This window comes from Wyeomyia smithii, chromosome 3 (assembly GCF_029784165.1).
Source record: "Wyeomyia smithii strain HCP4-BCI-WySm-NY-G18 chromosome 3, ASM2978416v1, whole genome shotgun sequence".
In the NCBI taxonomy this organism is placed as follows: Eukaryota; Metazoa; Arthropoda; class Insecta; order Diptera; family Culicidae; genus Wyeomyia; species Wyeomyia smithii.
Genome location: NC_073696.1, coordinates 13,586,205 through 13,613,416, shown reverse-complemented (window position 1 = coordinate 13,613,416; position 27,212 = coordinate 13,586,205). Strand labels below are relative to the sequence as shown.

The 27,212-nt window shown below is 40.9% G+C and overlaps 5 protein-coding genes across 6 annotated transcripts; 3 read left to right on the top strand and 2 right to left on the bottom strand.

Moving 5' to 3' along the window:
• Window positions 1-1,961: 1,961 nt before the first annotated feature.
• LOC129728135 (uncharacterized) lies at window positions 1,962-6,808 on the top strand. The gene is made up of 2 exons (XM_055686550.1): window positions 1,962-5,990; window positions 6,434-6,808. Exons 1-2 carry the CDS (start codon window positions 1,962-1,964, stop codon window positions 6,806-6,808), a joined length of 4,404 nt encoding a protein of 1,467 aa, XP_055542525.1.
• A 95-nt stretch (window positions 6,809-6,903) lies between these two features.
• On the bottom strand, window positions 6,904-8,558 carry LOC129730659 (RNA-binding protein 39-like). The gene is made up of 2 exons (XM_055690169.1): window positions 8,204-8,558; window positions 6,904-8,140 (listed from the first exon to the last, which is right to left on the bottom strand). The coding sequence occupies exons 1-2, from the start codon at window positions 8,345-8,347 to the stop codon at window positions 7,886-7,888; spliced, it is 399 nt and encodes a 132-aa protein (XP_055546144.1). The 5' UTR covers window positions 8,348-8,558; the 3' UTR covers window positions 6,904-7,885.
• A 3,627-nt stretch (window positions 8,559-12,185) lies between these two features.
• On the top strand, window positions 12,186-15,820 carry LOC129727361 (zinc finger protein 84-like). Its single transcript, XM_055685141.1, has 3 exons — window positions 12,186-12,775; window positions 12,853-13,589; window positions 13,651-15,820. Exons 1-3 carry the CDS (start codon window positions 12,638-12,640, stop codon window positions 15,551-15,553), a joined length of 2,778 nt encoding a protein of 925 aa, XP_055541116.1. The 5' UTR covers window positions 12,186-12,637; the 3' UTR covers window positions 15,554-15,820.
• LOC129727362 (RNA-binding protein 39) lies at window positions 15,810-21,360 on the bottom strand. 2 transcript variants are annotated; one of them, XM_055685142.1, is made up of 5 exons: window positions 20,852-21,160; window positions 18,069-18,148; window positions 17,638-18,009; window positions 16,979-17,528; window positions 15,810-16,909 (listed from the first exon to the last, which is right to left on the bottom strand). In XM_055685142.1, exons 1-5 carry the CDS (start codon window positions 20,966-20,968, stop codon window positions 16,277-16,279), a joined length of 1,752 nt encoding a protein of 583 aa, XP_055541117.1. In that variant the 5' UTR covers window positions 20,969-21,160; the 3' UTR covers window positions 15,810-16,276. The 2 variants fall into 2 exon arrangements, 1 of the variants encoding a protein (XP_055541117.1); XR_008728520.1 differs by lacking the exons at window positions 15,810-16,909; window positions 16,979-17,528; window positions 17,638-18,009 and having other exon boundaries at window positions 18,074-20,667; window positions 20,852-21,360.
• A 4,667-nt stretch (window positions 21,361-26,027) lies between these two features.
• On the top strand, window positions 26,028-27,134 carry LOC129728047 (putative RNA polymerase II subunit B1 CTD phosphatase RPAP2 homolog). Its single transcript, XM_055686414.1, has 4 exons — window positions 26,028-26,235; window positions 26,292-26,406; window positions 26,483-26,580; window positions 26,634-27,134. Exons 1-4 carry the CDS (start codon window positions 26,132-26,134, stop codon window positions 27,052-27,054), a joined length of 738 nt encoding a protein of 245 aa, XP_055542389.1. The 5' UTR covers window positions 26,028-26,131; the 3' UTR covers window positions 27,055-27,134.
• Window positions 27,135-27,212: the final 78 nt, after the last annotated feature.

Sequence of the window (27,212 nt, the reverse complement as noted above, 5' to 3'; positions counted from 1 at the left end):
ACGCGGACGGTTTCTTAAGGTTTTCCGGTTGGCAAATAAATATCTATAGATTCCCGGAAACCCGGTAGATGCGGCATGCAGCTTGAGTCAAAATATGATTGAAGACAATTTGACAGTAGTCCGTTCTGCAAAGAAATCATGAATCGTACGGTTAAATTACCGTATATTAAATTGACTAAAACAGTTTTTCTATTGTTTTTACCCAAAAAAAAAATTTATTTAGCGTTTTCTAAAGAAAAGATTGCCACGAAATTATCGCGAATTTATATATTTTCTATTTTACCACCCGCGAATTTTAAACTTTTTTGCCGCGAATTACCACTGTCTCTAATTATGACCATTGAGCAATGAAATAATAATAATTGGGTTGTTTAGCTATGTCAGTTTTTTATATCATCTGAAAGATCTGCATTTTCTGAGTAAAACGTGATTTAAATTTTTTTCTATCGTTGTCCTTCGCCTTTGAAATCAAGATTAAAAATTGCTCGAAATCGCTACAATGACAGTTCGCCCATATACCAACTGTAATTGTAGCGATTTGGAGCGAATTTTAATTCTTTATTTAAAAATCGAAGGGTCATGATATAAAGTTTTAAAAATCAGTTTGTTGAATACTTCCGCTAGATTGCCAATTGGCATAAACATGTAGTGTACTCTAAAGCTAAACCTATACTATATTCTAAACATATTTTGTATCTTACACCTAAATTTGTTAACCTTGTATATAAAGCTATTGCGTTATATACTAGATTCTAAACAACTACACTTACAATCTAATGAACCTACTTCCAATGTGAGATAAAATGATAACACGAGAGAAATTACTCTCTAGTTGATAGGGCCATCCACACATGCATACGTGGATGAAACTCAAACGGTCATCGATCATATCTGATCGAGAGCAATAAATTAGTCGAAATTAAAAGGTCAAAGCGTTCAGTTCGATATCAATCCTTAGTCCCAAAGTAATCGTGTAAACCAACTCGAAGTTAAGTCCTTGTTCAGAAGATTGGCCTTATCCACTACTTTAATCGGCATAAAGTGGGAAAGGCCGAAAGGATCCCAAAGTGAAGCCTAGAAGGCTAAATTTTCCTATTAGAAGGTGGCCTTAATTGCACCTCCCCGTCAGTGAACGCGGACGCGCTTTAGTAAATGCAAATGCACTTAGCCTCTGACTGCCACTAGTTTTTGGCGAAGAAAACCGTTCGGTTCTGGCATTACGATCCGACTTGGCTCGATCATTGGTCCTTCGAGCCGGATCGAAGGAGTCCCCGATCAAAAAGTGCGTCGGCCACGTAAGTGAAGGGCGTTAGAAAGACGCCATTGCGATTGCGGTTAACCGCGCTAGATTAGTTGTGGATATTCGTCCGCGTCGGGAAGGAGCAACCGTTTTACGTCCGCGTCGGGAAGGAGCAAACCGTTTACGTCCGCGTCGGGAAGGAGCAAACCGTTTCCGTCCGCGCCGGGAAGGAGATTTTCGTTGTCGTATTCCGCGTTCGCTTCGTGTAGATTAGTGCAAAATGCCAAAAATTTAACAACGATTATCTGAGCTGGTGGTAATAAGAACGGCTCTCAACGCTCACCGCGAATCTGTCGAAAAATTCATTACCAATTTCGACGATAACCGCGACCAATGCCAAATTCCAGTTCGAATTGAATCACTGGACAGAGTGTACAAAGAATTTTTAACAGTGCAAGAAGAAATCGAGATGCTAGATGATTCGGAAATGTTAGAGACCCATATGTCTGAAAGATCGACTTTCGAGGACAAATATTGTGTGGCTAAAGGTTTTTTATTGTCGAAGCGTGTAGAAAATGCAAACCAAACCATTTTGAACGCTTCTTTGCCTGCGAACCCCCCTACAGCGTCGAATTTTCACATGAGACTACCGAAGATAGACCTCCCCAAGTTTAATGGTGACTTTTCAAAATGGCTTTCCTTTCGTGACACATACACGTCGATGGTACACTCAAATGTTGAAATACCCACTGTAGCTAAACTCCAATATTTGCTACAATCACTTGAAGGGGAAGCCCATAAGATTTTCGAAAGCGTAGATGTAGTAGCTGATAACTATGCAGCCGTATGGGATAATCTGCTCAAGCGTTATGACAACAAAGGGTTTTTGAAAAAGCAATTGTACCGTGCTCTCCATGATTTGCCAGGGTTGAGGAAGGAGTCAGCATACGAATTGCATGAGCTTGCGGATGAGTTCCAACGTCACGTAAAGGCCCTCGCTAAACTGGGAGAACCAATCGAGTTCTGGGACACCCCGTTAATAAACATGCTGTCCTATAAACTTGACTCAGCAACAATCCGAGCGTGGGAAGAAAGAGCCAGTCAAATGGACGAAGAAGATGTAAAGTTCACTGATCTAATCGAGTTTATATATCAACGGGTACGAATATTAAAATCAGTGTCGTCCGATATTTTCCCACGTGCGCAGCCGGCTTTGCCAAAGGTGGCCGGCAATTCTCTCGCTCCGAAGAAGTATTTTACAGCTAAAATCGCAGCAAATGCCGCTGCTTCCGAGAGCAAACGAAGTGCTCCATCCTGTTATGCCTGTTCCGATAAACATTATTTATACCAATGTCCGGCATTTGCTAAGATGTCGGTCAGTTCTCGTCGAGAATTAATTTCGCATCGTAAGCTTTGTTGGAACTGTTTCCGAACTGGACATCACGCCAGGAATTGTTGTTCCAAATTCACCTGTCGTACCTGTCGAGATAGACACCATACGTTGCTACATGATGTACCCCATTCCGATAAGATTTCCTCTGCTACTCCAGCATTAACCGCTTCCCAAGAACCGCAGCCCAGCTCAATCCCTCTTGCACGTTTTGACCACCAAGAAGCTTCGACGTCATCGAGATCCCAACAAGTTAGTATGACGGTTCAATCCAACACAAGTACGGTTTTACTGGAGACAGTAGCGCTGAACGTCGTCGATTATAGCGGAAAGGTGTTTCAAGCAAGAGCGCTCTTAGATTCAGCTTTAATGTCGAACTTTATGTCCAAAAAACTTGCTAAATTCCTCTCCAATCGCCAACTCAAGGTGGATGTCACGGTTGCTGGTATTGGTCAGTCCGTGCAGAAGATGAGACGCTCTGTTACCACTACCATCAAATCTAAAATAGGTTCTTTCAACACTAAGCTGCAGTTTTTGATAATTGATAACCCCAGTGCAGATTTACCCACAGTTCCGGTGCAGATTTCCACATTCAAGATCCCAGATGTTCCCCTAGCAGATCCGCAGTATTGTGTTCCCAGTGAGATTGATGTAGTAATTGGCGGTGAGGCATACTGGGAACTGCACACGGGCAAGAAACTTCACCTAGGTCCAGGCCAACCACATATGATTGAAACCTTGTTCGGTTGGACATTCTCCGGTCCAACATGCATTGATTGCGCCGGTCCAACGGCCTGTCTTATATCCACCAACGACGGTTCGCTCGATGCTACCCTGCAAAGGTTTTGGGAGATCGAGGCCATACCAACCCAATGCACCCATTCCGCTGTAGAGCGGACCTGTGAAGAGCAGTATAACGAAACCACGACCCGGGACACTGCCGGGCGATACATAGTTCGATTACCCAAAACCGACGATCCAGAAATTGTTTTGGGAGACTCCCGAGACATTGCCGAACGGCGATTTTTCAGCTTAGAGCGTCGTCTGGAACGAAGTTCAGAAGTTAAATCCGCATACCATCAGTTCATGGCTGAGTACGAACGTCTAGGGCACATGAAACGCCTTGAAGAACCTGTAGATAATAACATACAGCACTGTTTCCTGCACCATCACCCCGTGTTCAAATCCTCCAGCACGACAACTAAGACAAGAGTTGTGTTTGATGCGTCCTGCAAGACGGCATCGGGTTACTCTCTGAATGACTTGTTGTTAGTCGGGCCAGTCGTGCAACAAGACTTGCTGTCACTCATAATGCGATTTAGGACACATGCAATCGCCTTGGTAGGCGATATTGAAAAAATGTATCGCCAGATACAAGTTCATGAGGACGATCAATCACTTCAACGGATTCTTTGGAGAACACATGTGGGCGAACCCATCTCCACCTACCAACTCGAAACAGTGACTTACGGCACAGCGTCTGCCCCCTACCTTGCTACCAAAACGCTACAAAGACTTGCTAAGGATGCAGGTCATCTTTTCCCGGTAGCTGCCGGGCCGGTATCCAGTGATTTCTATGTAGATGACTTTTTATCTGGAGCTCCAGATATACAAGCAGCACTGCAACTTCGACGAGAAGTGCCCACAATGCTCAGATCCGCAGGATTCCCAATAAAGAAGTGGGCGTCAAATTCCATCGAGGTACTCGAAGATGTTCCCCCAGAAGATCATGCAATCCAGCCTTGGCACGACCTCCAAGATGAACAGTCCGTGAGCACACTCGGCTTAGTGTGGGAACCGCGGTCTGACGTGTTTAGTTTCAAGGTGCAACTTCCCCTACCAGCAGCCGTTTTAACGAAACGTACGATCATGTCGTACATAGCACGCATTTTTGATCCGTTGGGACTAGTAGGTCCAACTGTTACAAAGGCAAAACTATTTATGCAGCGCATGTGGGCGCTGAAATCTTCCGACGGAAAACGCTTCGATTGGGACCAACCTCTTCCACAAAACATGCAACTTGAGTGGAAAGAGTTTCACAACACAATTGATTTACTGCGCCAGGTGCGAGTTCCACGATTCGTGTCCATTTCGGATGCAACTAGCATCGAACTGCATTTTTTCGCCGATGTATCAGAGAAGGCATACGGCGCCTGTTGCTTTGTCCGCGCTAACACATCCCACATGGTTACCGTTCAGCTCTTGACCTCCAAATCAAAGGTCGCACCGCTTGCCACCCGTCACACTATTGCGCGATTGGAACTCTGCGCGAGTCATCTTTCAACGCAGCTTTACAAGAAGGTAGCAGCTGCTCTCAAGTCCCCCTACACAGCTTACTTTTGGTCTGATTCTACAACGACGCTTCAGTGGATTCGCTCATCCCCAGGACGTTGGAAAACACACATCCAGCTCGCGACTCCAGTTGATAACTGGAGGCACATAGCAGGTATCGATAATCCTGCAGACGACATCTCGAGAGGCTTAAGTCCCGCTGAAATCCTTGAGAAATCACGCTGGTGGCATGGGCCTGAATGGCTCACTCTCCCCCCGGAATCCTGGCCTGCTGGAGCGCTTTCCAGTGCAGAATCACCTGAAACATCCCAAGAAAGTAGAAAAATTCCCATTGTCGTTATGACCACGGCGCAAACAAGGTTCAACGAAGGACTATTTTCCCGCTTTTCAAGTTATTCAAAACTTCGTCGAATGACCGCCTATTGCCTGCGATATTTTCAGCTGGTGCGTGACCGTGTAATCTTTCATCGTGACAGCCCAGAAAAATATGTACGATTGATCATAGTAAAAAATACAAAGGTGTTTGTACGAAGTCCAAACACAGATGAACTTCAGTCAGCCGAACGGACCCTCTGTCGTATAGCCCAGCGGGAATGTTTTTCAGAAGAACGCAGCGATCTTGCTGCTGGTGATAATGTTTCCAAATCCAGTCTTCTCAAATGGTTGAGTCCCCAAATTGACCAGTTCGGAACCATTCGCGTTGGCGGACGTTTACGCAACGCTGCATTACCAGAATCTACCAAGCATCCTATTGTTTCGAGCGCTAAACATCCGTTAGCCGATTTAATTGCAATCCATTACCACAAAACATTACTGCATGCTGGACCCCAATTGATGCTTTCCAGCCTGCGACAGAAATTTTGGCTGATAGGTGGAAGGAACGTGGTTCGACGAATCTTTCACCAGTGCCACGTTTGCTTCCGGAAGAAACTCCAAATGATTCAACAAACTGTCGCCGATTTGCCAACATCCCGAGTCACTCCGACTCGCCCGTTTGCCGTTTGCGGCATAGATTATTGCGGTCCGTTTTTCGCAAAATCTGAAATACGAAAACGAGGACCGATGAAGGTATATGTAGCGATTTTTGTTTGTTTCTCGACACGCGCCGTCCATATTGAACTAGTAAGTGACCTTACCACTGCTGCATTTTTATCTGCGCTGCGTCGTATGATTTCGGAAAAAGGACGGCCGGCGGAAATTCATTCCGACAATGCAACTACATTTAAAGGAGCTTCCCACGTATTCATCGCCTATTCGAGATGTTTAAAAACAACCATTCCGCACGTAACGAGATTTTCGCATGGTGTGCAAATAATGAAATTCGATGGAAATTCATTCCGCCACGCGCACCCCACTTCGGCGGATTGTGGAAAGCCGCCGTAAAGTCGGCCAAATTTCATCTCCTCAAGGAAATCGGAAACCACTCTCTCACTCGCGAGGACCTGATAACGTTACTCGCTCAAGTCCAAATGATGTTAAATTCACGGCCTTTGACACCTATACCATCACAGCCACAAGACCTAGAAGCCCTGACACCAGGCCATTTTCTGATTGGCACCAATCTTCAAGCCATAGTCGAGACCGATCTGAAGGGAGTTCCAGATAACAAACTCACACACTGGGAGTTGACACAAAAGCGTTTCCACCGAACACCTACCGATATTCAGATAGGGCGAGTTGTCATCATTAAAGAGGACGACGTACCACCTGTCCAGTGGCCGCTTGGACGGATTATCAAGACCCACCCAGGAAAAGACGGAATAGTCAGAGTTATCACACTGAAGACTGCGAAATCGGACAACGTTGTTCGACCTGTCACGAAACTTGCTTTGCTGCCCATCCCCGACAATCGTCAACAATCAGAAGCTGCCATCAGAAACCAGTAGAGCAGTGCAATACTAGCTCGAGGCGCATTTTGCCTGTGATCAGGTAATTATATTTCCAATACTGTATCTCAACCCCGTATGATCTACCTGGTCAAATTTTTCTCGGCGAACGATGGGAGATCTGTTCATCCTAGAGTCATCCTCGAACCCAAGCTGCATCCAGGAGCAGCTATGCAAGATGTCATCAAGATGCATTCCATTTACACTAATGTTACGACTAATGGAGCCAAAGAAGTGAGACGGAGAAATGTTGAATATTTAGAATATCTCAAAGGTGGCCGGAATGTTGAATACTTCCGCTAGATTGCCAATTGGCATAAACATGTAGTGTACTCTAAAGCTAAACCTATACTATATTCTAAACATATTTTGTATCTTACACCTAAATTTGTTAACCTACCTTAAAGCTACTGCGTTATATACTAGATTCTAAACAACTACACTTACAATCTAATGAACCTACTTTCAATGTGAGATAAAATGATAACACGAGAGAAATTACTCTCTAGTTGATAGGGCCATCCACACATGCATACGTGGATGAAACTCAAACGGTCATCGATCATATCTGATCGAGAGCAATAAATTAGTCGAAATTAAAAGGTCAAAGCGTTCAGTTCGATATTAATCCATAGTCCCAAAGTAATCGTGTAAACCAACTCGAAGTTAAGTCCTTGTTCAGAAGATTGGCCTTATCCACTACTTTAATCGGCGTAAAGTGGGAAAGGCCGAAAGGATCCTAAAGTGAAGCCTAGAAGGCTAAATTTTCCTATTAGAAGGTGGCCTCAATTGCACCTCCCCGTCAGTGAACGCGGACGCGCTTTAGTAAATGCAAATGCACTTAGCCTCTGACTGCCACTAGTTTTTGGCGAAGAAAACCCTTCGGTTCTGGCATTACGATCCGACTTGGCTCGATCAACGTTTTTCTCAGAAAATTACACTCTTTCAGATGATGTATAAAAATCTGAAATCCGTGAATAGCTAAACAACCCAATTAGTAGTGTATCACAAAATTGTCCAACATTTTATCTATCCAACAACATATTGGTTATTGTTATCAGTCATGTGGTTATGCTGTTATCTTTTAAAATCTGACGGAACATTCGGCAATTTCAGCTCTAAATACTGGGTGTCAATCGGCGTGTCTGCTGCTGCTCGAGGTACTGCGTTACCGAGGTCAATACCACTGCGATCCATCTCGTCAGTGTCGAGCGATGCGTGAGTAGTAACATCCAGCTGTTCGGTTACATTAGCAACCTTCATTGGTCGTCCAGCCACCTCTAAACCATTCAACTTTTCTATTGCTTTCTTAGCATCATCTGCATGGTGGAACTGCAAATCAAAAATAAAAATTAACCAAAATTGACAGAAAATAATAGCACTACAATTACTTACTGTTATGAAACCATAACCCTTAGATTGACCAGTGTTAGAATCCATAAAAACTTGAATGTGATCTATTTTTCCGAATGGCTCGAATATACCACGGAGCATATCTTCAGTGATATTGACATGTAGCGAACCAACGTAAAGTCGCATTGGACCTGCTGTAACTTTTGGTGGCCGGTGGAGAATTAGCCAACTGATTTTTTTCTGCCTGTATATGTTGAACCGAGATGGGGACTCCAAGTAGTCGCTGACCGGATAGCCCAATGCGACCGATTCTGGACCTTTAAACTTAACCTTCGAAACGCCTTGCTTTGTTGCACGATTTCAGTCACACATCCCTTACCTTACCGACGCTAAAGAAAAAATCACAAGAAGGTTGTATGCAGAGCCACGACCGCAAGGTTGAAGTAGAATACTTTTACAAGAAAGATAACCCGGCTGCTTGCGTGTCAGTCATTTTTTCTAGTAAATAAACGTTGACCGTTCATTGGCAGTATTGTAATTTCTTTTTGTCTGATATTTTGAATGAAGTTCATTGAATATTTTTAAATTTTGTGCAAATGAGAAGTTGAAGTGTTGCCGAATTGTAATATGCACATTTAATACGACATCATTAAACGGGAACAGAACAATGGCTACGGTTATGCAGAACGCGAATGCCGGCGCGATGCGATTCGCCTTACCGTGGTGAAATGTACAGCTCTTTTTAAGGCGAAGTAGAGCTATACATTTCAACAGATTTCGTCTTGCCGAATCGCATCGCGCCGTTATTTGCGACTAAGCGACGCAAACACGTAATAATAATCAGAGTATGCATGTAGATGAAGATAATTAACTTTGGATTATAGCGCAAAACGAGAAAATATTAACTCTTCAAATAATCATTTGTGTTCTTCAAATTTCAGTTGTTCAATTTAATATCCGGTGAAATGTTTGTTTATTATCTGATGAAGCTCTTATATAGGCCAAATGATGCATTCCCAATTTAATAGGTCCATAACTCTGTCGACCGTGCTTGGGAAAGCGCGGTATAGCGACCAATCAGAGGTCGAATTTTTAGTTTTGACAAGGCTTAAGAGTTTTCAATAGTACAATAGTTCGAATGATAAAATTACAATTTCATGCATTTGGTAGGAATCTTAGAAGATTTTCTAATCGATTGCTGCAAAAACGAAGGAAATCTATCGAAAACTAACCGATTTATCAGCATTTGAAATTTTTCTCACTTTTTTCAGTTTTAGATTTTTATTTCACATCCCTATGTAGCCGAACTTCCTGAGAGAAGTATTATAATTCAAAATTAAATCTTCATTAATTCCTTTGTTGTTCTTATAAGAACAATTGTTCAATTTATCATAGGATGTAGTGTTTATCTTACATCTCTGTGTTACCTTGATAGTGAGGACTAAGGCGCACGGTCAACACAATGAGAAAGGTGTTTTCACATTTTCACAAAACTAGACACGGCTTTACTGGAGGAAGTGTTGGCAAATGCATCTTTCGCTAATACCACCGCTATCATACGAAAGCGCGTCGTTTCATGTGGCGAATATCAACAACGAAAAATGACGCGCGTCTAAGCATAACCCGAACTGTCTCGCCGTGCTGCTCCCATTTACATTTACGTCGGCCTCAGGGAAGTACCGGCTGCATCTGCATCTACCGCTGAGGCTGTCACTATACTGCTATTGGTACCAAAAGCTATTAACTCTTCAAAAATGTTTTATTTGTTCTCAAAAGAACAATTGTTCAATTCTAAATCGGATTTACGCAATCGCATCTCTGTAATATTACCGACAATAATATTCTTCTGAACAAAATGATACAACTTTCCCTTTAGGCCTCTGCCATAATAGACGCGAAAAGCGACGCGAACCGATTCGCTCGGCTGTAGGTTAATGTACAGCCATCAGTAGAGCTGTACATTAACCTACGGCCGAGCGAATCGGTTAGCGCCGCTTTTCGCGTCTACTATGGCAGAGGCCTTAGAGAATGTTGCTGGCTGATGTATTCACTTCATGCAAGCCTGCTGCTGATGCTTCCCGCTACCACACTGAAACAGCATTTTAGTGAAGGGAGTGTCATTGCATCAGCTACTATCGATGCTGATATACCCGCTGCAACAGCTACGCTATGCATAGCAACTGCAACTGCAACGCTATCCGTAGCCATGCCACAGTTGTGGCCGCTACCCGCTATCGATGGTACCCACTGCTCGCACCCGCTGCTGCTAAGGGAGGACTGCTGTCGTCGCTGTTCAGAACTATTATGAGCGGCTTCGACTAAAACAGGCTCTTATATAGGGATGAAAAAAGGAATGAATTATTTTTCGTACGTGGTGGAATGATATAACTTGAAAAATATGTGTGACTTCATTCCGGCTCAGAGCGATCATTTGATAAGCTCCACTTTTTTTTCAGTTTCTAAAGTTTTTCCTCAGTTTCGTAGCACGGATGCACAAAAATGATTTCTTGTCGAGCCGGACCGATAGCACTCTCATTGAAGCAACAAAATAACATGTTTTGTGTCGTGTTTTGCAGCTTGGTTGAAGAAAATGTTCCCGTCCCCGTGTCGCATGTAAGCAGATTATTGCGTTCAGTAGACAGTAGATAGTGTATCCAACGAATAAACACTAATGGTGCTCTCACACACGCAACGGTTTTAACCCGTATCTTATTGCGGTTTGTAACATCAAGCGATTTCGTTTGCTCGCTGTTGCGTGTTGCATCATGTTGCAACTTGGCAGCTGGGAGACGACGAAATTCTGTTTATGCTGATTGATTGAATCGACTTCATATTAGCTCTGCATGGTCGAACTAACTGCTTTTGTGAATGCGTACCAACAGGGCAGTTTATTATTCAATGTCGGTTATGCTGATCGCAGCCTTTGCGCTGCCCCACAGTGGGGGGTTTACTAAATAAAGTGAAAGTAAAAATTAGACAATTACAACAGAATTTGATTGCATCCCGCACAGAATGTCTGCTTGTGTTGATGCCAGAGAATTATTAACCTTTAATTATTATATTTGCCTTGAAAAAAGCATTTTGCGGTTCAAAATCGGTTGCAAATTACAACCTTTGAGCTGCCCTAACATTGGGGAAATTAAGATACACGGACAACATGCACTGTGGAACTATTTCACATTAGTAAATTCGACGGGTGCGACAAATTTAAATTGCTAGGATGCAACACAGAATGCTTGCTTGCGTTGACAAGAATTATTAACTTTCAATGACTTATTTATTTGCCAGAAAATTAAATTATTAACCTTCAATTATTTTTTTATTTGCCTTGAAAAAAGCATGTTGCGGTTCAAAATCGGTTGCTAATTACAACCTTTGAGCTGCCCTAACATTGGGGGAATTAAGTTACACGGACAACATGCACTGTGGAAGCTATTTCCGAAATTGGATTTCCTGATGGCAATCTTCATGCTGCCCCAACACGGGGGGAATAATGGCAGTCTGGCGACACACGCTGAGAAGAACCGCGCTGCTCCTGAGACGTGATGACCAACCACGGGCAAGTGCTGCTGCTAAGGAAGGACGACTGCTGTTGTCGCTGTCTAGAACTATTATGAGCGGCTCCGGCTGAAACAGGCTCTTATATAGACCAAATAGCATGTTTCCAATTGCAAGGTATATGATCCTGTCGACCGTGCTTGGGAAGCAAGCATATAACGACCAATCAGAGGTCGAATTTTTAGTTTTGACAAGGCTTGACTATTTTCAATAGTACAACAGTGTGAATAATAAAATTACAATTATCTTATTTTGAGAAGAATCTTAGAAGATTTTCCAATCTATTGCTGCAAGAACGAAGGAAATCCATCGAATACTAACCGATTTATTAGCATTTGAAATTGGACATATTTTTCACTTTTTTCGGTTTTAGATTTTCATTTCACATCCCTATATAGCCGAACTTCCTGAGAGAAGTATTCTACTTCAAAATTCCTCCAAATCACGTGCGCGAATCCGCTGTGAATGTTGCATACCAGAGATGCCAGATGTTTTTAAAATAGGTTACGACTGCTCGAAAAACCGCATCAATTTGCTTGAAATCTAATGGGAAAAAAACTATCCGTGCTTCGAAAAAATCTCCCGCATAGGCAGAAGTTTGCAAAATATCTACATAAATTTTGAAAAAGTCTGCGTAAACATGGGGAGACTCTGACAAAAATCTGCAAATATGTGCGTATCAATAAAATCTAACCCCGGACTCTCAAAATCTGCCTGATATCCCTGGTTCTTCTGAGCGGTGAATCCGGTGAATCGGGTGAACCATCCCAATAGCGTTTTCGAGCAGTTGCAGACCCTGCAGACCTGTTTCAAGAACATCTGGCAGCTCTGCTTTCTGTCAATGCTCAGTGTTTTGATTTAATTTGATAATACATATTACATTGTTATGTTTATGGTGGAAGAATCTGGGCACGAAAAATGCGTAAACTTTGCAGAATTTGTAATTTATTGGGAGTTGGTGTAGACGGTACGGTACACCTTAAAATGTGCAACATATTTTCCGCAGCAGAGGAAACACCACTAGCAACATTAATGCAAGATTTGGTTAACATTCAGGTATGTATGCTAGTTGATTAGGTATGTATGCTGTGCTTAGAAATATTTACTAACAAAGATTACGAACATTTTTCAAGATATCAGACAACGGTCAACGATCACAGTACATCTGTTTCGATTGTATGCAGCAGGTTAAAATAGGTCATCAAATTTGGAAAAGGATTCGTGATGTGGAACTGCAGCCATGTCCAGTGATTACAAAGAATGAAAAAAATCGTGATGGTGGATCAGTCGAATTAGAGTTTGTTCGAAACACCGAAATTAAACCAGAACAAATACCGGAAGGTGAAACTAAGGATGACTATCTCTACGAATTTTTGGAAGACGAGTTCGTGACTGATGATGGTAATAATTCTGCAGTTACAACATTCACAAAGGATGCTGAGCGTGATTCCTGTTCTGAAGATCGTGAATATTCTGAAGAAGATCCCACGAAATTATCCCTGCAACGTACCATGAGAAAGGTTCAATTTGAAATGCCCAACCCACAAGTCGTTCTACGAATCGACGATATGCCAGACCATTTAGTCGTAGAAGTGAAAGGCGACCGATGCTGCGGGTGTAGTTTTGTTGGAGAAAACAGAAGAGAACTTTTGCAGCACTCTACTAGTGCACACTCTATCGAAATCGAAGGAACTGGAAATTACTGTCCCATTTGTTTCTACAAATTTGCAACAGAAAACAGCCTAACGAGGCATATCGACGCATGCAAATCGAGAAGCATTTTTGTTTGCAAGAACTGTGAGCAGTACTTCAACCGACAACATCAGATTGAAGCTCATTTGCAGATTTGCAAAATAGCAGGTATTAGTGGGTAAGAAATAGAGCATAGGAACGAATATGCTACGTATATTAACGTTATTGTTTTTCTACAGCGAAAAAGTGGAGGAGTTTGTTGAATCAACCGATGGTGAATATGATTCGAATGCTGAGTTTTTGCTGAGTGAAAGTGAAAATGAAAGTAACGTTGACAGTGATGAAAACTCAAAACACCGAAATAACGATTGGACTGTTTCAATGGAGCAAACAGAATTTTCATCTGGAAGCGCACAGTCAACAAGTTATCCTAACTTCATAAAATTAAGCAACGTAATTGATTGTCATGGTGTGCAACCTAGTAGTATCCCTGAGTCCCAGATTGTACAACGGGTTACCTTTCAAACGTTTCAGTATCTCCGATTGACAGGCGAGCGTTGTTGTGGATGTGATTTTATTTGCTCTAAACGAGACCAACTCTTCAATCATGTTCAACAATTGCATGTACGAAAGGTTAACCTGTCCAAAGAATTTATTTGTCCAATATGCTATCAAAGTTATGCTAACGAAAAAGAACTTTCGAAGCATATTAACTATTTCACCAGCAAAGATTTGCTTATTTGTTCTATTTGCGATGAAGTATTTTGTGGTATTGAAGCTCTGAATCACCATCAAAAGAAAAGCGTGAAACATACGCAAAATTTGCTTCAAGCAAACCAAGAAAAGATGCTAACCACAACCGAATTCAACGACGAAGATGTGTTGAAACTATTCAAAGCTGAAGTGACGGACAAAATTAAAGCTAAAACTCGCACGAGATCTAACAGACGGTCCATTACGAAGCACCGACATTTAACAATGCCAGACACACAACTCATTGAGCGAATTGAGGAATATGAAAACTATAAGGTAATTACCGTAACTGGAGAGCGCTGCTGTGGGTGTGGACAGTTTTTCGAAACGTACAATGAGCTACTTCAACATGGTCACCAAATCCACCTGATAGACAACGCAGATGCTGCTGGAGAATACCAATGTATTGTTTGTTTCGCACGTTTTGAGTTTGTCAGAGGGCTGTTGTTGCATCAATCATCGCGCAAGTCGGTTAGTAAACTCTTCCACTGTAATATCTGTAATTTGATCTTCTCCAAGCAATTTACTATGAATAGACATATACAGACTGCTCACTCAATAGATCATGATCCCGAAAACAACGCACAACAAATTGGGTTGAAGCAAAATCAAGACATAGTCGAGACTCTCCCCGTCAATGTGCGAAACAAGCAATCTAAAATCAACGGTAAATACGTTTGTTGTTTACCAAAATGCGCCAAAGAATTTTCCAGCGAAGATTTACTGCTTGATCACTGTTCAACAGATCATTCCGGTAAGCGACGTGAAAATGAAGCTGAGAGAAGTAGCGAGTCGAACGTCTGCCCGGGATGTAATAAATCCTTCGAAAACACCACCTGCCTTGTATGGCATCGATTTACGCGCTTCACTAAGCACTATCAATGTCGTTTTTGTGATCAAACATTTACACGTTGGTCTGTCTACCGAGAGCACGAAAACACAGTCCATTTGGGCAAAACAACAGAATTCCCCTGCGAAACTTGTGGAAAGGTGTTCCGAACAGCAGCACGTTTGAAGGCACACCTGGAGATACACTCTAGTTTACGGAAACACGTTTGTAGTGATTGCGGAGCCAGCTTCCGAAACAAGGGAGTTCTTAAGCGTCACAGGCGAGCCGTACATTCCACCGAATTTCTCTTCGACTGCAATCAATGCCCGAAAAAGTTTCCCACCCAAGAGCAGCTGAACGCTCACAGTCGTGTGCACTCAGGAGCTAAACCGTACAACTGTCGGTTTTGTAAACGTGCTTTCTCGCACTTTACCGATCGCAAGCGACACGAAATGTCCACCCATACTGGCGAACGACCCCATCAGTGCATTTACTGCCCGGCGGCATACGTGCGCAATCGTGAGCTGATTATTCACATGCAGAAACATGAAGTGTTGTAGAATCAATGTGCCTGGTGCGTAGTACGTTTTTCATATTACGGGATGCACATGGTTTTGTCTACTTTAAAGTGTTTAAAATTGAGTTAAGTGAAGTCGAGAAAGTAAACAAATTTTTCAACGAATAAACTTGTAGTAAACAATGACTAGGAATAACTAGTGTTTGTTGAAACTTCGCCATCTGTAACCAGTAACACAACTCAAACCCTTGCATGTTTCTCTTTGACCCATTTCGGAGAAGTCATAAATACTGCCTTCATTATCGTTTTACACCATTTATTTGAATTTTAACATTTTCACCAATGTTGTAGGAAAGTTCAGGTGTTCCTAAATACTAAAATTAGCATTTTGTGATAACGTTAATTTATGTCACATATTGGATTTCTTTAGAAATGCATCAACTACTGTCTAAATCGCACATATTCAGAACTAAAAAACGTATAACCTTAACACCAGGATCCCCTAACATACGTTATGTAGTTGGCTTTATGCTTACGGAACAAATACAAAAAACTCACGCCAATACGCACGTTTGTATGAACCCGCTCAGTCGTACTTCCAGCATAGTGGTATTATTCTCAGAATGGTCACACACAAATTATATTTTAGTGCGCTCGTGACAGCAGAAATGTAAAATTTTTGACTTGGTATCACATTAAAACTAACATTCGTTCGCTCATCTCTACACACATACACACACGACCAGTCATTCGTTGAACCGGATATTTAGGTCGTTCGATTAGGTTTAAGTAGTGCTGTTGCTGTAGCCGAGTCTTGGAACAATGTATGATAATTGATCAGTGGCACATATGCTGCAGTAATGACACGCCCAGCAAACCAGCGACCATGCAACGCGTTTACCGCTAAGACAGCCGTGGCAATACTAGGGCACTTAACATAAACATTACCGGCCGGAGATTGCTTATCCACGTAAACATGCAGGACACCACCATGTTTGTTACATTCTTCAATGACATCGTCTTGAATCTCAATGTCCCAGCTCGGATTCGTCTCAGTCGCTGGGTCAAACATATTCGACAAAAGGAAACACTGGGTGGCAATTGGGGGCGATTGCTGAATCGGTTGCTGAGGTACCGGCTGTGGTGCTGTTGCGAGCAGCGCATCTGCTGCTGCTCGAGGTACTGCGAGACCAGCTCCTTCGGCTAGTTTGAACATCAGTTGCAATCGTCCTGTAGCACCAAGGTCAATGCCACTGCGATCCATCTCGTCAGTGTCGAGCGATGCGTGAGTAGTAACATCCAACCGTTCGGTTACATTACCAACCTTCATTGGTCGTCCGGCAAGCTCAAATCCATTCAACTGTTCTAGTGCTTTCTTAGCGTCATCTGCATTATGGAACTGCAAAACATAAATATTACAATTAGGGACATGCATAGACAAAAACCAGCTAGCACTACAAATACTCACTGTTATGAAACCGTAACCTTTAGATCGGCCAGTGTCAGAATCCATAATTAGTTGAATGTGATCTATTTTTCCGAATGGCTCGAATATACCACGGAGCATGTCTTCAGTGATATTGAAGTGTAGCGAACCAACGTATAGTCGCATTGGGCCTGCTGTAACTTTTGGTGGTGGCGCCGGTGGAGAATTAGCCAGCCGGTTTTTTTCTGCCTGTGTGTGTTGGACCGAGATGGGGATTCCAAGTAATCGTTGACCGGATAGCCCCAAGGCCAATGCGACCGATTCCGGATCTTTAAACTCAATGTAAGCTATACCTTTGAAGCGCCTCGTTTTGTTGCATGTAATCAATCGCACATCCCTTACTTTACCGACGCTGGAGAAAAATTCTTCCAAATCGCGTGCGCGAATCCGCTGTGAAAGTTGCATACAGAAAACGGTACGAGCATCGCGCTCCTCTGCGCTAAGTTCTTCCGGTGGTGAATCATCCCGGTAGCGGACACCGTTCGGTGGTGTGCGACCCCGACGGAATGGCCTTGGAGAACGAGAACGGCGTCTAGAAACAGCAAGAAAAAAATTTATAATATATTATATAATCAGGGGTATCACAGTTATTCTATCAAGCCACAACAAAACAGAAGATTTTTAGGTTTCCATGCATTCACCTGCGATCTTTGCTACGGCTGCGACGACGAAAGTCCTTCTCCCGGGGATGAGGTACATTTCTTTCTCGTTCACGGTCACGTTCGCGTCGTTCACGGTCTCGGTCACGCTCTCGATCCCGGTCGCGATCGACACGCTCAACGCGATGTTCTCTCTCTCGGTCCTTTGAACGATCACGACGACGTTCTTTATCCTTATGATCCTTGGAACGATCCCGACCACGAGACTTCGAACGGGATCGGTCTTTACTAGTACGACGGCGTTCGCGATCCTTATCCTTCTCTTTATCGCGTCGTTCCCGCGAACGTGAACGTTCCTTGCGACGCTTTTCCCCTTCCCGTTCACGATCTCGATCTCGTGAACGACTGCGATGTCTGGAAGAAAAAACCAAAATGAGATACATAATTGAAGTTCTAGAAAACGAGCATCTTACCTCGAAGATTTTCCACGATTACTGTCACGCTCTCTCCTTTCGCCATGAGAAATTCCGTTATATTGCGGTGATCCGTCATCCTAACGGGCACACACAAACATACATATCAGATTTGGATTTTAGTTCAGGTGATTTGGATTTTCGTATAATAAAAGATTGCAAGCATTCACAGGAGGAATTGATCCCAGTTCGATGTGCGTAAATTGATGGTAGATGGCAGCAGATTCCGTTCATGGTTAGAGGGTACCGTGATACAACCGTTTTCGTGCGAGGAAAAACAATAAAGAATGGAAAAAGAAAGATATTCGAGAGATATTAATCTTAACTGTAGCTTGGCAGGGATGCTGCTTATTCAAAGTACTAAATTTATGTGTAATATAACATTTATAGACAATCCGTTGTTGATGGCGATAAATGCTTTTTCCTGTGTCGGAAGACCCCTGCATTACCTATAATACTTCTTGATCCATTTATTACGCAGCACCGTTGCTTTATCCAGTTCCCTAGACTTAACTTACCGTTATTGCATTGTTCTGTCATCGTTCGGTATAAGGTCCCGTTTCTAGGGTGACTCGAAGACCTCAACCAATTCCGTACTGTACGGATCGACCACAACATTTAACATCTGGCTGTGCTTATGTTTTGTACACGTACACACCAATACCGTGCATGGCGAAGGTAAATCAAGTGTGTTGCGTATACATCTAGAGTTCGCACTGTCTGCAAAAATAATACGCTTGAGATAAGGGATAATGTGTCTGGCTTATGCACTCGGTTGGTTGACATTTTTAACAGTATATTGATTACATTTGTCCGAGTTTATCTATGTTCTACCTTGTTGCAGCCAGTTACCGATTCAAACGAACGAATTCGCCGCGATTTTTGCCCATAAAATACTTTGAACGCAAGCAATCTGTAAGGGAAAACATTTCCTTTGAAAACGATTCATTTCTAGGAATGGAGAAGGGTATAACTTAGTTTGCAGCATGCTTGACTGTGGTTCATTGTGCAAAATTCAATTTTTAATTACCAAGAGACAACTTAATCCTTTTTTCAATGGCTTATGGTTTTTTGCTTAATTAATTTAATAATAAAAAACGAGTGACTAAAACCAAAGCCATTGTAATATTTCAATATTAACTGTTAGTGGTTGATATTTTAAAAACAAATTTTACACAATGTTGAACCAATACAAAAAGCAAACAGCAAACCAGACAACGAAGAAATGGGTCAGTTCCGTTCACACCAATTCAAGCATGGCTGTTTATCGTAAAAACCAATAAACCCTAAGACAACGACGATGCTGACGACGGCATTTATTGCAGAATGGCCGTGACCTAGAAGAGACCCAAAAAATCATTCGTTATGACAGTACACAGACGCACGCTCAAGATTGTGAGAAAGATTAGGAGCACCAAACGACCAGTGGCATTATATCCTGCAAAGAGAGCTAATGTGTGTCTATGGGTACGAGTGATGAACGATGATCAGCGACGCCTGAGCCCGTATTTGGAAGAATCTAAAACGAAAGACCATGCTTGAATCGACCTTTGATCGGTGACAAACTCATTCATCGGTGCTTTTGTAAGACAAGAAAAAAAAACTTTGCTGTCGTCTTCGGTCGGTCATTACTTTGCTTATAGACTCGGCATTCTCGGCATTTATGTACCAGTGCTTCGCTTGCAAGGCCGATTCCAGCGGGGTAAAAGACACGCACTTCTTCGATCTATATTCAAATATAAGATGCCATAGATAACAATTACTTAGCATTTTTACGATCGTCTAAAGCAAATAAGGCTTTATATGACTTAATTACCTAACATCGTGTTGCAAGCCGTTTGATTCGACCATTTTCAGTTGAGTGCAAATGTGCCTATTGCTCTAGCATTCTACTAGCGACACCTGGACAAATAAGGAGACATTTGCTTGATTATTACAAGTATAGCTGAAACACATGTTGGGCGTCAGTTATAAACGACGACTTTCAACAGATTTGATACAGTATGACTTTACAGCTACATATACAATGTAGCAAGACAAAAGACTAAAAGAATATAAGTAATGAAAACTTGCCTTTAGCAACTTTTGACAGTGCCTAGACGTTCATTCGCCTCTCTTCAATATGATCTAAAATCGAATAAAACATATTTATATTTCTAATGCTTTTATCGAATAAGCGACTGCAGCATGTTTTAGCAAAGCCCTTCTGGTCGGTACATTTGCCATTTAAAATGGACTGAACGTCCACTGACTTTTGAGAGGAACCGTGTAAACTCTCCCAAATGTGGCTTGTGGAGATTTCTTGCTCAAGCCTAGAAAGTAGAAAAAATCATACGTTTAAACCACTACAGCTTATTACGATTGGATTGTTAGTTTCATATTTGGTTCAGATATGCAACTCATGTTGAACCAATTGCTTCGATCAAGGTTGAAAACGATTCACGTCATTCAGCATATGTATCGTTATTCAATCGTGACCGGATATTACTTTTAAACCAACTTTCTGTTTTTATTCTCGTCAGTATATACCTTTTTGTCAGTTCTCTCTCAAGCCGCCACAAGCACTGACCACACAAAATCGACTGATACAACGGCAGGTCTACAAAATGTAAAAACGAGGATGTTTTAATAACACTGCTATGTCAGTAGCTTACGCATTATTTGATTATTGTGTTTAACACATTTCGCAGACTTTTTTAATAAGAACCCTCGATGTAATGAAATAATTGCTAAAAATAAACCGCTGCTCCGATACGCTCGTTATCCCGACACGGTTCACTTACCTCCTTTCTGTACGGAGCCTCAAGCAACTCTTCGACGTCGAACTCTTCCGTTGATGCCGCCATCTTGTCCGAAATTTGCAGATAACGATAATCGCGTTCGGAAAATCCGCTTTTCATGCCGATTCCCGCAGCAATATTTAATATCTTCAGCAACAATAGCGACTGTTATCACTAGAGCGCAATTTAATGATAGTTAAGAACGATTTTTTTCAACTTCTTGATAGCTTATAGACTTTTTTCAGTCAGCAATTTCAATTTCCGCACTCTACCTGCTTAATAGTTCGTTCTGGAAACTTTTTCTTTGTTTTTCGAGCGTTGCTATTCGTAACACCGATAACACCGCTAGTTCAAATTTTAACCGCACGTGTAACGCATGGCGCATGACTAACGAGGGACAAAACAAGCCAAAGAAAGTGAACTTTTGTTCACCAGTTTGCGAAAGACCCAAATGCCAATAGGGGACTAAAATGAAAGATGAAAACTTGCTTTTATAAATGAACAGGATAAAGTTGGCTTCCACAAACACAATAGCACTTTTTTGCAAGTCAGAAAATGCAGAGAACTTTTGAAAATTCGAAAATAAAAAGTTGAGTAATTTTCCTTTTTTGACGTTATTGTACAGTTTTGCCATTTGAAAACCGACAACAACAATGATAAATTTGCCCATCGGTTTTCACCACAGAGTTTGAATTTTGAAACCATTTGACAGTACATACACAGAAACATAGAGCAACGATGATGGTTGTACCAGTGTTATCAGGGTTGTCTTTGGTTTGCTTTCGAACAATATTATAGTTTCACCACATACATAAGACATACGTAACACTCAGGAAGATATCTTCCAAAAAAGTTGGTACAAAATGAACTACTCGAATGGTACCACGCTCTGAATAAAATCACTGTTTGAGTTGTTTTTCAAGGCAGTGTACCTGCGCATCCCTGCATTTGTCTCGTTCCTACTCGAAAAATGCTGCATTGATTTTGTAAATAACTTTTTGACAGTTCCTTATGCGATTTTCTTTGGCGCTCGATGAGGCCGAGAAAAAAAAATTCATTTTGTTCATTATTTGTCGAGCTGTTGGACAGGACGAGGTACGGAGTACTATGGGGCAACGTGTACCAGAAAAAAAACGCCAGTGTTACGTATGTCTTATGTATGTGGTTTCACTGTGCAATGTTGCCGTGAAAGTTCGTCGATGTTTTGTAGTATTTAAAATAAACAAAAAACATTTATTTCGCTAAATAATGCTTGAAATAAGAAAATTAAGAATGTAACATGTATAAGGCATGCTTTATCGATTAAGATCAAAATCAGGATAGGGCTTTAGTACCCCATTGGGTTGTTTAGCTATATCAGTTTTTTATATCATCTGAAAGATCTGCATTTTCTAAGTAGAACGTGATTTGATTTTTTTTTTCTTACGTTGTCTTTCGCTTTTTAAATCACGATTTAAAACTGCTCGAAATCCGCTCGAAATCGTTACAATGACAGTTTGCCCATATTCCAACTGTCATTGTAGCGATTTATAGCGAATTTTTACTCTGCATTCAAAAATCGAAGCATAATTATATAAACTTTTAAAAAATCACTCTTTCAGATGATATATAAAAATTGGAAATCCATGAATAGCTAAATAACCTAACTGTAAACAAACCATGATCTTTTAGTTAATATATGTGTAATCTACCTGTGAACATAAAATTCGTTAATCAAAGAAGCCATTTTATTTATATTTTTAGAAAACAAAAGGAAAATTTCTCCGTTTTCACCATTACATAATACAGCGGGGGCCTAGTGAGGTTGGTAACGTCTCCGCCAACCACGCTCGACGCCTGGGTTCGAATCCCACCGCCGACATAGGTGTCGATGGTTGTGAGGTGGCGTGATCCACTCACAACCAACCCAACTGGTCTAGATTCAATCCTAGCCGACACCGGGAGATTTTCTGAGGCGAAAAATCTCTGGGATCACGCCTCCCATCGCATGAGGAAGTAAAGCCGTTGGCACCGGTCCGTTAATAAACGGATCGTGAGTTAGGGTCCTGGGTGTGGAGTCGCCTCCCTGGGCGTCGATGATTGGCCACAACAGTGGCGGAACTAGACCGACGGAAAATAAGCGAGAATAAAAAATAACCATTACATAATACGATGGACTTTTTATTACACAGTGGCCCGAAATTATTTTTGGAGTTTAAATCTAGGTTTAAATATATCTTAAAAAACTTATGCGAATAATGTCTTATTCAGACTACGCCGCATATCACCTGATATCGCCAGATGATATCGGATATCACCTCGGGTGTTCACATAACAGTATGCTGATATGATTTGACATTTTCTCTGGCCATTGAAAAGAGAAGAAAACAAAAACAGGCCAAAGCAAAAACAAGACAACAAGAGCTTTAAAGCCCAACCAAGCCCAACTGCGCGTTTGCGGCAATTGGAGAAGTTTACGTTAGGTAATATACAAATGTCCCCTGAGTTAAACCACGTTAAACTTCGAACGATTATTATAGGGGCCTTCATCTAGTACTGGGAGTAAAAGAGCCGAATCGTCTTGCAATGTTCATTTTTACGCACAACCCCAACAAACAATTTTGTTGATTTACACCTTGTTAAACTGCTGTTGAGTGGATTTTGGAGCTGTTACACAACAAAATAGGGGGTTTTAGGGGTTTGTATATATATTTTTCTTTTGATAAAATATCTTAAAAGCAAAACATATTCTACTGACCTTGTTATTTTAAACAGCAGAACTATAGAAAAAATCTAGTTTTAACCGCTGTAAGTGATTTCAAAACAAACCCTGCCGTCAAGAAATCATGACACAGGGAGGTCAGGTCATTTTTCAAATGTCTTTACACTCCACGAAACAATATCGTCATAAGCCCTATTTAGAGTTCCAAGCGAAGTGAAAATCTCATACGAAATGTTCATTTTTTTACGTTCGTGAAAAATGCAACCGTAAAAAAATTCACTTCGCTTGGAACTGTACAAAAATTCGATCCAGCGAAATCGAAGGTTGTGGATCTCATCTTTTTCACTTGGGTTCACTTTTTTCACGCATGCAAACGCTAGTGAAAAAGCAGTAGCAAGCGAAAACTTGCGTGCGTTTATATTTTGTCAGTTGCAGCCAATTTTCACTTCGCTCGGAGTGTAAACTCGTGAATTTCGCTTCACTTAACCTGTAAACTGCAGGCTGGTAAAATACCTGCGTGTTCTACAAACGGGTTTTCACGACAGATTTCGCAAACAAAAATTTGCGCTTTTTTACTTGTCAAATTTTTCACTTCGCTTGGAACTGTAAACTATACTACACATAGAGATCTGTAAATAAGGTCCCCACCTAGGAGTAAGACACTATTGATATATTGCGAAATATTTCCAATATTCAATATTAAGAAGTATTTACCGTTCCATTTTCGGGCACCCCTCTATCTATATCATACGGCATTGCCGTTACTTCAAGCGTTGCATTATCGTTGGAGGATGTCAATTGACAGATAAACGATAAATATCAAAGTATATCAACCAATATCGTGTAATATTATCGAAATATTTTTCATTAAAATAAAGTTGTCTAGCCCCTAGGTCCCCACTGAAAGCTTACAAAAATCCATTAAATACATTAGCCCGTTAGTGAAAATATGAAAAAAATGTAATCAATTTAGAGATCTAAAAAAATTACCTAGGGCCTACTGAATAGTCGGTCATCGATTAGTATGCGAAAGCAGGTATTTTTTAAATTAAAACCCCCTATTTTTGGGAAGTCGCTTTAATAAAACTATTTAAATCAAAAAAAAAAATTACATTAAAGTCTTTTTTACGCGAAGGATACATAGCACTTAAAAACCCACGTAACAAAGCCGCGTAAATTCCGAATTTGCTAAACCTTTTTAATCATTTCTGCTAAATTCATTCGGAAAATAATCAAAAGCATGTACAATCGAGCTGAAAATGAAGAAAAAATATAAACAGGATAGGCCAAATCAGTAATTGGATTCAAGAAACTCATCTAACACTCTAAATAAACAATTTGATAATAAAAAACCGATAAAAACATACCTACAAAATCGGATTTTTAAAACTATCTTAGCATTTTTTTCCAGTTGTCCCGGAGTGAACATATATTAAATAAATTTAAAGAATATTCTCCCACGATTAGATCCAATTTAAAATTATGGGAAAATTATGTACTTCGGTCGTATGGTTATTCACACTTTTTCAATTTTATCGTAATTTTATCGAAAAGAAAAAATCCGTAGCAATCCGTAGAAACTTATAGCGAATTTCTTCATTCCACCAGCTCACCTCGTTTTAACCTGCAAGCGCACTAACTGCTGTCAAAACTCTTCTTTATACGCTCGATTTTGACCCAGTTTTGACCTGCCGTGCTGCCCAAAGCGCATTGTAAAATTAGTCAGCTTCAACCCACCACCGCACGTGCTGAGTTCGTAAACAATTATCTGGCGTCTCTTTCTTACTTGGGTCTTAAATGGCGATGACGTTTCATTATTCCTCTGTAGTTTGCCCGCACACAGTGGAATAAAGAAATTTGCTATTGCAAATTAACACAAAGTACTTCAGGGTCTGGCAAATTTAATCAAGATTCAATCCTCGCGTAATTTTTCGAAGGGACCTAAGTAACAATGACAGATTCTCTCCTCTCTCACTTTGTTTCGTTAATTACGTCGTCATTATATATATTTTCTAAGCTTTCTTCCCCTTAATCGAGAGATAGGGAACCATTCAAATATTACATAACGCGGAATTTGGCAATTTTCAATACCCACCCACCCCCATGTAACGCAATTCTACATGTTTGCCACATGCAATATAACGCTTCGCTGAATACCCCCCAACCCCTGAGCGCGTTATGTATTATTTGAATGATCCCTAGTAATACTGTCTTGTTATGAAATATGGAAAAAGTAACATAATTATTGATCAAAGAAAAGTGTACAAAGAGAGTCTCTCAATGTTAGGAAGGTCGCTTTCAAAAATTACGCGAGAATTACAGCATTTTATCAAAAAATGCATTGCATAAAATAGCTTTCAAGAAAAGTTGCCTGACAGCACTGATTAAAATATTTACCGCAAAACGTAACATTGCGAAACACACCGTTATTGTCTCAATACAAATCTGACAGCTGCCATTCATTCTCTTAAACCTGGCACCACTGAATATTTGTATTGTTTTGGCAAAATTCTTGCTTGCTGCACAATTGGTATTATTTGATCTCTCAGATTTGAACTATTGTAAAAATACCATGATTCAAAATGTTTGATGACGAAAATTTCAACGTATTTAAAGACGAAAAGGCTGCAATCGATGAAGAAAAGGTTAACCGAACAAAACTTCCTCGCAAAGCGAGAAATTTCAGGTAAGTTTAGATTGTGTTGGTAACAATTTTTTCTAATCAACTTGTAAAATTTTCAGCAAAGTGCAACTGCAATTAGCTTTACGTAAAAAGAAGGAATGCAATGCTAAAGCTCAGTCAATTGTAGAAGCTCTAATAGAGCCAGTTGAAAACGTTGAATGGTTTCTTCATAATGTGAGTTGTTTTTCATCTCAATGAATATTTAGTGCTCTAAAACATGTGCATCAATTTCGTATCATTATCATTAAAGTTACGAGACATCAACCAATGCCACTTCGAAGATGTCATCCAAGAGAGAGCAATCCAGCGGATTTGTGGCTACCCACTATGCAAGGAGGAATTGACTAAGTAGTATTACATTATTGGCATTAGAAACATAAGTTTAACAATTTTTATTACAGCCAGCCAAAGCAAAAATACAACATCTCTCTGTCTAACAAAAAGGTGTACGACATAACTGAACGTAAGAACTTTTGCAGCGGCTCATGCTACAAAGCATCCGCATATATCAAAGCTCAAATGTTAACAAGTCCGCTTTGGCTTCGAGACCAAGAAGATATCCCAAAGTTTAAGCTATATGGTAATACGGGCCGAAACAATGACCATAACGAATGTACTGAAAAAGTGATAATCGAAGAGCTGCGTATTGTTGAAAAAACATATGACAACAATGCATCACAACGAGAAAATATTCGAGAGGGTGACGAGATAGAACTAACTGACGACAAATCCCAGAATTCATCGCAATTGGCACCAGAGGCTAGTGAAAGTAACTGTAACGATGATCTTATCTCACAAGTAAAACATTTGTCTCTAAGATAATATATGATAAACATTTTTTTGTTAAATATTGTGGTAGTTTGAATATCTAAAATTGTATCAATAAATTCCTTTGAATCGGTGTTTGTTACCTATTTTACTCATTATACTGAATCGTATTACACTGTCGATGGGCGTAGAGTTGTTCTATATTGGAATGA